The sequence below is a fragment of the Dromaius novaehollandiae genome, chromosome 16 (assembly GCF_036370855.1).
Source record: "Dromaius novaehollandiae isolate bDroNov1 chromosome 16, bDroNov1.hap1, whole genome shotgun sequence".
NCBI lineage: Eukaryota > Metazoa > Chordata > Aves > Casuariiformes > Dromaiidae > Dromaius > Dromaius novaehollandiae.
This window is the reverse complement of record NC_088113.1, coordinates 4,736,763-4,748,782: the sequence shown is the minus strand read 5'-3', so window position 1 is coordinate 4,748,782 and position 12,020 is coordinate 4,736,763. Positions and strand designations below refer to the sequence as shown.

Sequence of the window (12,020 nt, the reverse complement as noted above, 5' to 3'; positions counted from 1 at the left end):
TCAAAAGTAGCATATGTGAGCATCTAAGACCTCGCCTACAAATCAGTGAACTGTTCTGGTCACCCATGTTAAAGATGAGTTGAAGCAGACTAAAATAGTGAAGCTGCTGAGGCGAGCAGGAGAAGAAAAAGAATTAATCTTGTGGGAGACCCGAGAACTTGAAACTTATTCCTATGGAGAAAATTCCAGCAGGAAAAATAATTGAAGCGAACAGAGTTACAGCTATGTGCTTCTTGTTCTCTAGGTAGATACTAGCTGAAAATCAGAAACTTGAAATAACCATGAGGGTATAGAACAACAAAACATTCCTTACTTTTCAGAAGGAGTTCTGTGTGTTTATGAAAAAGATCATCTTGCAGTGTGCCTGCAATAGTGAAAATACGTGTTGTTAGCCAGGACCTCTATTCCAGTCTGTTCTGTTGTGAATAATTACTTAAAAATCTGGGAAATATTTGGCTTTTGTTTATTTGAAGCTTGCTGTGCTTCAAAACATACACTCAGTTTCTTCAAAGACACAGAATGGTTTGGTAGACATTTCTGTATTTTTGCTTTACAATAATAAGCGTGTGCTTTTCACTCAAGCTGAGCTTGTGACTCTTACAGATTGTATATGTGGAACATACTGAAAAAGTAACTTTGAGCTTAATAGGACAGATGTAGTAACTTTAGTTTCCATATGCTGGTTAAAACTGCATGTAGGGAAAAAGTTCTGTAAAAGTTAATAGCAGAGTGATTTTTGACTAAATTTAAAGATGAACATTCTTCAATCATGAACGAGGGAAAAATTCAATTAATTTGTGAAGAAAAGAAATTGGATGGAGTATGTTTCAGAGGTATAAGTAATTAACCTTTGGAACTTGCTGGCACAAGATGCTGTAATTGATCTTCTCTTGTGTGGAACAGACTTGACTCTGAGCTCTGGGCCAACACTGATTAGCTGGTAGTCTATGTAGATTTGCCACGTTTGGATGCAGGTGGCCGGGAGGATTGAACTGTACAGCCAAAGGGTGGCTGATGTTTGGTGGGTTTAGCTGTAAATGATGTGTGCAGTTGTGTCAGAGTTGCAGAGGGAGAAGTTCTAATCCTCATCTAAGAGTACTTTAGGAGATGTGATGTTTGATTTAAGAACATTCATTTGTTTAAAAACAATAAAAATTGGGTAGTAACTAATTTAGTAATTAGTTATAGATTCACCCAAATCCATGTGGATCCCATGGGTTTCTGGAGAGAACACAGCCTAGGACAGTCCTCCCCATCATGGGATTTCTCACTCTGTGGAGTTGAAGATTCCTCCCTGTTCAGAGCCGGGTGAGAAACTCACTAAATTCAGGCAATTCTTGTTACAGCTCAGCCTTCAGAGCTTGCTCCTTCCATCTCTTATTTTTCATGGTATGTGGTGTTCTATGGAAGTCATTTGGAAGGTACTTGAGCAAGGCTTGTCTTTAGGGCTGTCACTCTTTAGTTAGAGCAAAAAACTTGACTCCTGCTGGTCTTTCAGTGTTTTGGGGGAGGGCCTATAAAAAGGAGGGGGAAAAAAGTGTTTGTTTGACTGATCTTCAAGTATTTCCAAGTAAGCTTTTTCAAAGAGCCCAACCTCGTTGCTTTCTAAATTAGTGAATAAGATGATAGTTAATTTTATCTGCCAACTCCTTGTGTTTGTGTGAATTAAAAAATTTGGACATAAAGGGAGAGGTTTATGTTTACATTTCTTGCAGCCTGAAGTTTTCTGTTGCTGATGTAAAGATGCTAAGTGTAGGGTTTGAGTCATATCCTTGGTAATGACTGGCAAGTCTGCATTTGTCTGTTCCCACTTCTATAAATTGGGACAGCTACATGTTATTAAACAAATAATTTTTATTTGGCAAATTAAATGTTTTGAGCACTTGAAAATATTTTAAACACTGAAGTAATTTGTCATTGCAACATATATATGCAAAAGTAACAGCTGAAATATTAGCTTATTCTATTAAAATTGAAAGCCTGTGTTGCAGAATTTGTTAATTTGGACAACTTGGCTTTCTTAAGTTTAATGCCTGTAAGAATTGCCGTATTTATTTTCTTATGGAACAAAGTACACCTCAAAATACAAATATACAGGCATATAATAAACTGTTTTATTAAACTAAAGGAGGTGATCATATCTCCCTTTCCTTTTAAAGTATTATTTCTCTTTGAAATGTGCTTACCTTTGTGGTTATAGAATATCCTTCAAGTGCAGAATGCTCAAGGTGATCAAATGAAAATAGTGTAACTTTTTACCTCTAGAGAGGAACAGTGGGAGTGGGTTAAAATACTTATACGTTTGCGGCATGAGCTTGTCCAAGCTAAAAATCTGGATGGCAGGTAATTAGTATGCTTGCCAGTATTACTGTGTATTTGACTTCTGGTATATTTTTCTTTAGATTTGCAAACAAGACTCTCTCAGCAGAATGAAGGTAAGCTGGAATTTGATAGATCTTGTCACCAGTAGATAATGTATAAGACTTTATGTTGCAGTTGTTGTTTAGATGTGAAATACTGCTGATGTAGAGTCTGTCCAGAGCCTAAGAAATGGTATCCTATTGGTCTCTGTAGGAATTTCTGATTGAAAATAACTGAATACGTGTAAAACACTTTGCCTTTTTGTTTGTAGCTTTTCCTAAATGTTGGACTAAGATGTGGCCTGGGAATGTTACATAGATAACGTGTGTGTTTTTTGTGGGATTTTTTCAAATCTGTGTTAGAGGTAAATAAAGATCATTTGAGATCAAAGAGTTTGGGATTCTGTCCCTGGATTAGGCATGATCTTGCTCTGACTGGGCAGCTGTTAATGTCTTAAGTATGTAGAGAAAAGGTGGCCATTATTTCAGCTAAGACTGACAGATGTTAACATCTTATTGAAAGGGCAGCCTACAGGACAGTGTTCATCTTAAATAAGATGCACCATGATGATTAGAAACAATAGATAGTGATTAATATGTCATAGTTAATAACAAAGAGTATAGACCTAATTTAGAGTTAAAATGTTTATCTCTTTAATTGTCAGAAATTCTTCCTACATTAGCCATATATTTTTTTTTCTTAGAAGTACGTATATTTGAAGGATAATTAAATGTGCTTGGAAAACATTTTGAGAATTCTCAGAAATGCCTGTCACTCTTCCAGTAAAGTCAGATGAGGTGGTCTCGCTCTATCCTGCACTGCCATGTGACTTGCGTGCTGGAGTATGTGTCCTACTAAAAAAACGTTTCTGTCGTAGATCATGTCTAGTTACGAATTTTGCTTTCCTGCCTTCAATTTTCTGTCTAGTTAGGACCATTCCTATTACTGCTGAATGGTTGGATTTTAAAGAACAAATGGAAAGATCCATATCTAAATTGAACTGCATATAGAGGATTCTTAAGTTTGTCATTGTTTTTTCTCCTCTAAACAGTTCTGGCTGCAGCTGCTTCTGTACAACCACTTGCAACACAGTGCTTCCAGCTTTCCAATATGTTTAATCCTCAAACGTAAGTGATTAATCATTGTCTGTTTCCGTTTGGCATTTGCTGATGACTTTAACATCAGAGAAACTAATTAGAATGTTGTGGACTTCTTTTGATGGGTTGTGGGGTGGATTTTGTTCTGATTATTCATATTTCCCCCTCTGTCCTGTTCTTCCCGCTTTCTTTCCCCTGCAGTGAAGAAGAAGCTGGCTGGGATACAGAAATTAAAGATGATGTGATTGAGGAATGTAACAAACATGGAGGAGTTATCCACATCTATGTAGACAAAAATTCAGCTCAGGTATGCCTGGAGACATGGAGCATCATGTTCAAGAGTTTTCATTTTGTGGGGGGTTTTTTGCCTCGTACTGTGTAGAAGGAGTATTACAAATACTATTTTTTTCCCCCGAAGTGAATTTAGACTTCTTGAAGTTACTTTGCAGTTTTTGCAGGATGAAGATGGTCCCCTCCTGTTTTGAGTCATTTTATGTAACTCTTTTGTAGATATGAGAGTAGTTCTTTAGTGCTACAATCTGTTCCTACAGATTTACAGAGCTAGAGTTACTGTGGAAATGCATGCTGGAGAAGAAGAATTTCTTAATTTCTGGCCTTTGGCTTTTCCCCTAAGGTGTGTCTTTCCCACAAGCCAGAGACTTCTAGTTTCCTTAGTTTTCACACACACAAGGTTTTAGCACAAAGAACACACTGCTCCAGCAGACTAAAGATCCACAGTAAGTGCTGTGCTTAATCCTGTTTTCAGAAACAGTTGTTTCTGATGATGTTGTTAACTGGTAATGTTATGGATGAGTCCCCTATCTTGCAGTGAGCACTTAGAGTGCCTGGAATTATAATGGGGAGGAAAAAATAAAGGAGGGAAGTGCTATTGATACAGACTCAATTACAGAGTATTACTAATGCTGGTGATTAATACTGTCTGAGGGACTCTCAAATGCCTGCATCTTGAAAAGGCTAATTCACTTTTCTTCTGTGTTCACTTTGTTTACACATTCTCCAGACTCCTTACCTCTTTCCCTGTACTTCAGCTCTTGGAATACAAATTACTGAAGGTCCATAAAGAGGTTTGACCTTCTTGAATCCCTTTTACATAGAATTCTTAGCTTAAACTGAAGCACAGCAGTCCTGCTTTAACCTTCAGAGTCTAACTTTTTTTTTTTTTTTTTTAACCATCAGAACCTTGAAGTGCCCTGTTCTGTTCCACAGGGAGAGGCTGAAAGCTACATTACTCTGTTATCAGTATTGTTTAGGGGGAAAACAGTGGTGTTCTGCCCTGCCAGCACACCTGGCAGTCACAGAACTGGGTTTTCATTGTGCTGCTTGTACAGAAGACTGTCACCTGAGATCCTTTCACATGGATTGCTGAGATTTTAAATTAGAGGTGATCTGTGTTCCAGTGCATAACTTGCATTCTTTCCTAGCATTTTCTAATGGGACAGAGTATTCCTGTCCATTGATGGGTCCCCTGGATAGACAGACACGTCCTGAAGCATTTCCCCTTAATTGGGTCTATGGTAAATAAAGATGCAGACTAGGTAGTGTGTGAAAATCCCCTTTGCCTGAAAGGGATGTCAAGATGACAGAACTGATTGGGAATGCAAGGTCATATGCAAAAGAAAACTGAAGTAGAAAGCTGTACTAGCTGTTGTGTTTACAACTGAAATAGCCTTAGTTCAGTAATGACTTGGTTGCTGGACAAACGATGGAAAAAATTGATAGTCTGTCAGAATTTTAGAAACTAGTTTATTACATTAGGCTTAAGTATTAAAACTGCTGTTTATTTTGTCACCGTCTGAACAGAATGGATTCATGCTTGAAATCCTTCTTTGAATAGGAATGCCACAGGAAATCAAACTATAAAGCTACTCTTTGAAGGAGTGGTGTTTTTCAGTGGGTATTTGAATGGTTAGCGCTAACCTGAATTTCTGACCTAAAATCAAAGATTTGCATTCCCCGAAAGGCATGTACTGAGTTTCATTTCAGGATCATAGGGATTGTCTCAGCCCTTCTGAAAAGCATGTAGCAAAACCAAAACTTTCTTGTTTCAGATCTCTTTTATTCTGCAAACTTTTAAGTAGTTGACATAGTGAAAATAAATAGATCATTCCATGAGGCTGTGGTTTTGGGCAGGAGGAGAGAAGGTAGGTGGAAGGGGGGGTTGTCTGGCTTTTTGTATCCAATTCTGTTCTTTTGGTCCAAAACATACCTTAATGTTTTTCAGAGGAATTCTGTTAGTACATCAAGATCACTGTTATGTTGGACTGTTAAGAGGTAGAAACTTTCCCATAACATATTGGCCTGTTACTAACTTGGGAAGAAAAAGAAAAGTTGGTATCTGTTGACAGATTTAAAAACAAAGAAAAAGTCAAACAAAAAAACGTCTAGCCCTCAACATTCAGTTCCATGTGCTCAACTTCTGCCTGGTAAATCCGGTTCATCTTAACAAATGGATTTAAAAGAAAAAATTGCAGCTACCATATAATGAATGAGCCTGCCATCTATTACATGAAATTCATTTTGTCATGGTAATGCAGGAATGGCCCAGATATAAAATACCTGTTGATTTAAATATTTATGTGTGTATGTGTATATACACATACATATATATTTGGACATAAATTTTCACTGTGCTGTTTTCTGTTTTCCAGGCTGAGTTTCTAGTCACTGTATCTTTCAGTTCATCTATTTCATCTCCCACCTTTTGGGGCTCTTTTCCAGACAGCCAGGCTTACCAGGCTAAGTGCTCTCAGTAATCAGTAGTAAAGGCTTAGTTTGGTGTGAGTGAAAAGATCGCAGCCTTGAGATGATCCATCATTCAGATTATGCAGTGTCTTGTACCACAGCTGTTTACAGTGTGGTGTTTTAAGGATAGCTAAGGCTTTTGTTGCTGTGTGTCTCTTAAAGGCTTAAGCAGCTTGGATGTCAGTACAGGGGAGACTTAAGAACAGAACTTTGCATATTAACTGCTTAGTGCCTTAAACATCAGATTGCTGCTGCCTTGCTGTGGTCTGCTGGAGCTGTTAATCTTGGGTTGTGCCCCCCCTTCCCCCCCCCCAAATGAATGAATTAGATCACAGTGGGAAAAGTTAGTACCAGCTGGACTGCTAAGGAGTATGCTGGATTCTGTTTCTTAATATTTTAATTTCCCTGTAAAATAATCTGCTTCAGCTAGAATCTAATCTGGTTCAGGAATTATTGGCTGTATGCAGGTTGCCACAAAAATGCATATACAGTTCTGTGTATTCCCCGTGACCCCTGTATATGTTCTGCAGTTGTCGAATATGAGCATTGTATTACTTCAGATTAGACTGGACTAGTGCTTAGTTTGCAGACAGAAAACTTCAGGCATCTTTAACAAAGATTAAGATTAGATTGTCATTTACATGATGTATCTAAGGCTGTTCTTGCTTTACTGTGGTTTTTTTCTCTTTTCCTTCATCTCAACCCTTATTTAAATAAAAATAGATGCTGAAGTTCATGTAGGAGAAGCTACAGTAGCTGCCTCACATGAACATCCTTTTTGTCTCTCAGTGGGACCTGGGAGAGCTTAGCCCCTTTGAAAAGCAGCCTATGAACTTAGATACTTAGTTAAGCACTCATGGTTAACAGTTGATAACTTATAAAACTCGATTCAAGCCTGCAGTGAAGGTAGTCAAACTCTCTGTGCTTTTTCTAAATGTTACGTGCACTTTGTAATTAGAAGGTGTTAGATGACCCTTCAAGCAGAGCATGACAAGCAAGTATGCAGTCCATTACTTTTTGCTGCTTTCAGATTGGGCTTACATTTGGTCTTTTTTGGAAAATCTTACTTTGGAGGGCGCTTCGTGTTAAATAAGTGTTACAGTATGGTGAAGCATGTCTGTAGGGGAGGAAAAAAAAGGGGGGGGGGAACCCACCTATATCCAATACTTCAGTTTTTCTCTTGTTCCCTCTGCATTATCAGTTGATAACAGCAGGAACACAGTGAAGAAAGTTTGCTTCCATCAAAACCACATGATGGAGGTATCTGAATAGGATAAGCAATAGGTAGAAATTGTCAGACTTCTAATAGACTATAACACTTCTGTATTACAGGGCAATGTGTATGTCAAATGTCCTTCAATTGCTGCTGCCATTGCAGCTGTAAATGCATTGCATGGGAGGTGGTTTGCAGGTGAGTGGACTTCATGTAGCGACCTCATTTATTTATTATTAATTAAAGAATTGAACAGATACTGATTATTTCTCTTAATCTTTTGATTAGGTAAAATGATTACAGCAGCGTATGTACCTCTTCCAACATACCATAGCCTTTTTCCAGATTCCATGACTGCAACCCAACTACTGGTTCCCGTTCGACGATGAAGATGGATTTAGTCAGTTTTGTACATAGTTATTTTTTGGAGGAAGATTGAGTTATCTTTTATTTAGATAAAACTAAAGGAAAGGATTTAATGTCATTTTTGTGTACACTTCCTGCTACCTTTAAAAATAAAATGAAATAAGCAGAAATGCAGTGTGTTCATTCTCCCTGACTAGCATTTCCACTGTATACAAAGATGTTGACTTCTTGTTCTGCCTTGTAATTCTTGTACATTTACTAAGGTGATCTGTAGGAAATGAGAAGTAGCTCATAGAAAACAAATTTTCTGTAAAAGGCAGATGGGACATAATTACATTTTTAATGTTTCACAAGCCTTTCTTTTAATGCAGCAATTACGTTTTACATTTCACTAAATGTAGGTGATCTGCTAAAGGTTAATATCGGAGATAGACTTTATGAAGGGACATATTTAGTGTTTTGTATAAATGGAAAATTCAAAATGCTACTGAAAGCTGATTCTGGTCAGCCACTCAGCTTGCTTTGTGCTGAATAATTGGTAAGAATAGAAGGATTGAAGGGTTTTATTTCTTGATGGTAACTTTTGATTAATGTATCTGTAAAAGTTTCTTTGTAAATACTGTGTGAGGTGTGTCTAAGTTTCCAAACAAAACTCTCTCTGCATTTCCAGATAGGTTTCTATGTATGCAGTGTGGCACAGTTGAAGGATTTCAGCCAAGTTTGAAAATGGGCAGGAAATACAGAAACACGTTTTGTTCTGGTTGCATATAATCTTTGCTCTTTTTAAGCTCTGTGAGCTCTGAAATATATTTTTGGGTTACTTCAGTGTGTTTGACAAGACAGCTTGATATTTCTATCAAACAAAGACTTTCATATTGCAACAATCTTTGTAAGAACCACTCAAATAAAATTCTCTTAAAAAGGCCTTTAAGAAGCTTTATTTCTCTCCTCCTGTTGTGTGATTTAAGTGCTGTATGTTGAAGACTGGTAGTCGCTTTGCAATGGTGGATACCACGCCTTATCTCCAGAAGAAAATGAGGGTGGTGATTCCTGCTGTCTTTGAACCTGCACTGTCCTGCAGGTGTGACTGTTGAGGGCCTGTAGGTTTCCCCACAGGCCTGGCAGTGGAGGGACCTTGCACCTTCTCACACCTGCTGCAGGCTCAGTCCAGAGATCTTAACTGCTGTGGTTTTTTCCACATCTTCCTCAAATGTTTTCGAATCATGCAGGTGTAGAAATGTCTTAGGTTGGCTTTTAGTCTGGTCTCTTTAAGGTACCCTGGCCAAGAGGATTGCGCTCTTTAGTACCCCTTTCCCATGCCCCAGGAACTTTTGAGCTGTTGGCTGATAAAAGCCATCTTAGGTAATAGCTAAATGTTCCACCCTGCTGTGAGAAAACTGGCCTCCATAGAGAGCACGGCAGTGACTGGTTCTCTCCAGCCACTTACGAGGCTGCTGTTTGGAGCGTGTGCAGCTTTGGCTGAGCTGCAGCAGGGTTAAATACAGAAAGGAGCACTGGGAATATGGGAGGACATGGTACTGGGGAAGACAAACTGGTATAGATGCAAAGGATACATGTCTGGAGGACCCAAGTATAAAATCTGGGAGTGCGTCTCAGGAGTGCATGACACAAACCTGAAGAAAGCCAAGTTTTGGTGGCTTACTGAAAAAGTGGGTGTTTCTGGTTTTGCTTGATCCTGTTTTTAGTTGCCAGTACTAATCCACTGAGGCTAGTTGGAGTAAAGCTTCAGCTGTCCCAGAGGGGCTAGCTGTGTCACACACAATTCCCCCCCGAGAGATTACTGAGGCACATGACAGCGTGCAAAAAGCCTTTCGGTGGCAGATTTGTATTTCCCCTTTAAAACTGGGGAAACAGCACTTGGAATATGCAGAGGCTGTATGGGGACTGGTTCAGTTTCTTCTGTTAATACATCTGCCTAGAGCAGGCTAACCTGTGCTGCTCTTAAACAGAAGCATAAGCGACTACTGCAACATGATGAAAGCAAAGGTAAGGTTTGTTTCCAAAGGCAAATAACAGGAGATTGCAACACTAAACATTTCAGTGTTTGCTCTAGATAGGCACTGCTATAGCTGCTAGCGGATGGTAGGTAGCAATACACTTTCCCATGCAGTTTTGATCTGTTTATAAAACCCATTAAAGAAGGCTGGAGGAAAAAGACTGTACCTGCAGCACACTGTTTGGTAGCGCTGCTTGCTTTCATAGATGAGGCCCCCTTCCTTTGTAAAGCAAAGGAAAAGCCAGCTTTGAGCTGGTAGAAGCAAAGGAAAAAGTGTTTACTGTTCTTAACCTGCGAAATATGAACTGTAACAGAATACAAAGGGTTATTAGGTGTCACTTTCATGGGAGTAAGAGACATTTGGTAAAAAGCAAGCTTACAATCAAAGCGAGTAGGATGATGCTTCACAATTTCATGAAGAGCACTCAAAATTCCAGGTATCTAAAGATTTTATTATAGTACAGAGGAAGAATGACTGGACAGGGACTCTTCAGGTTAAAAAACCCAAGCTCCAAGTTAGCAGCGGATTCCCATACCAATAGCCATGAACGTCCCAAATGTCCCTCCACTTTGCATCATCGTTTTGCCAACTCCACCCATCAGTTCTCGTCCTCTCATGCCAATCCTGAGAAAAAAGAAATAAAAGAATTGTATAAAAGTTGAAGCCCTGGCAGGTAACAGACACAGGTGGAAACATCTGGCACAAACAGCTGGTTATCACGAGTGGCCAAAATTAAGGTACTTTCCCTTTTGTAATTTAAAGTGTTGTCTCCAAGTTCCACAAGGAGACTGGCTGCACAGCACAGTGCCTGACCGACTGCAAAGAAAAGCAGAGCTGTTTTCTTGGAGACATTTCAGTCTCACTCCAGTGGTCCACGTGTATTTTTTTTTCCATCTGTACTAGCTGACCCCATACACTCCTGCCATGCCCTTCCCCTGTGTTAGCACAGCCACCTGCACGGTTGTGCATCAGGGAACTGCTCAAGCCAGCACATAACAACGTTTCCCCTCAGCTTGCCGAAGCACTTCTGTTCCCCGACTCCACAAACGGATGTGCCCCAAGCAACCTTATCTTGGGGAAACAAAACTTGGTTCTGTCTGCATATTTGAGCTGCCAGAGAATAAAAAGGATCAGAACTGTTGTATCTTAGTCCTGTCTGGCTACATAGGCAGTATTTTTAATACCATCAACTTAGAAACCATGTTCTAAACTAAATTTCCCATTTACCACTGACACCATATTTTTTAATAGAGGAATTTAAAAGGCCTACAAGTCTTCAGATGCACTTTTGTTCTGTTCACATTTATCTCAGGTTGGACCAAAAAAGTGAATTGTTTTTTCTCAGGAAGGTCTTGTAATACTTGGCTTTTAAGCATGGCAGTGAGTGTAGTGTCTAAGGAATTCTGTGTACTGGATTTTTAAAACAAAGATTTTTCCAAAACAAGGGTACATCAGAAATAATGTAGCTGTGCTCCATTTTTCAAATATTACAGAACCACTGTCATTGCTTCTTTATATCATACAAAATGCATTTTCTACTAGCATAGTGCCACTTGCAATATTGTCCAGGATCTGAAGGGGATCTGAACATTTTTAAACATTAGACTTTGTGCCTTTTCTACCTTTCCAGGTGCACTGCCACATTTTCACCCATTTTTAATAATTGAGATTAAAAAAATCTCAAGCTCAAGGAGTTCTGCAAAATATTAAAGAGTTTACTTTAGTATTTCTTTTTAATGGATGAGGTACACCAAAACCTGCCAGAAAGTAGCACAAGAGGTAACTTGGTGGAGCAGAGAACACTTTTTGTTTCTGTGTTGGCGTGCTGGATAGTGTAAAGGGAACTCGGGCTATTACCAACATACCTGAGGCAGGAAAATGTGCCAAACAGCGCTCCTGCTGCCATGCCTACTGCAAAGCCCATCATGAAACCCATTTTTATCCTGTCAAAGCAGTTGGGCTGCGATTGCCCATATGGGCCCCCAGTCACAGGCATCTAGAAAAGAAAGCACAAAAAAACCCCAAACACACAAAAGGAACATGGATCTACCACTTTGTCTCATATACTTCTATCACCAAATTGTGCTGAACAGCAGCAGTCGTGAGGTCCTTATGTACCAGAGCTTCTCACAACTGTAGTATCGTAGGCAAATTGACTAGCTGGCAGCCCAAACAGCTGTGTTAAGCAGGTCACTGAACCGG

The 12,020-nt window shown here is 39.2% G+C and overlaps 1 protein-coding gene across 9 annotated transcripts in view; it reads left to right on the top strand.

The window, feature by feature from the left end:
• RBM39 (RNA binding motif protein 39) overlaps positions 1-8,725 on the top strand; it is a 32,174-nt gene extending 23,449 nt beyond the window's left edge. For 5 of the 9 annotated variants that reach the window (XM_064521327.1, XM_064521328.1, XM_064521326.1 and 2 more), the window contains 5 exons: positions 2,403-2,435; positions 3,413-3,488; positions 3,660-3,765; positions 7,554-7,632; positions 7,723-8,725. In XM_064521327.1, coding sequence (XP_064377397.1) covers positions 2,403-2,435; positions 3,413-3,488; positions 3,660-3,765; positions 7,554-7,632; positions 7,723-7,823 — 395 coding nt within the window. In that variant the 3' untranslated portion in view covers positions 7,824-8,725. Of the gene's footprint in view, positions 1-1,182; positions 1,309-2,402; positions 2,436-3,412; positions 3,489-3,659; positions 3,766-7,553; positions 7,633-7,722 lie in introns of those variants that run through there. The other 4 variants (XR_010391853.1, XR_010391852.1, XM_064521333.1 and 1 more) reach the window with 2 other exon arrangements.
• The last annotated feature ends 3,295 nt before the right edge of the window (positions 8,726-12,020 follow it).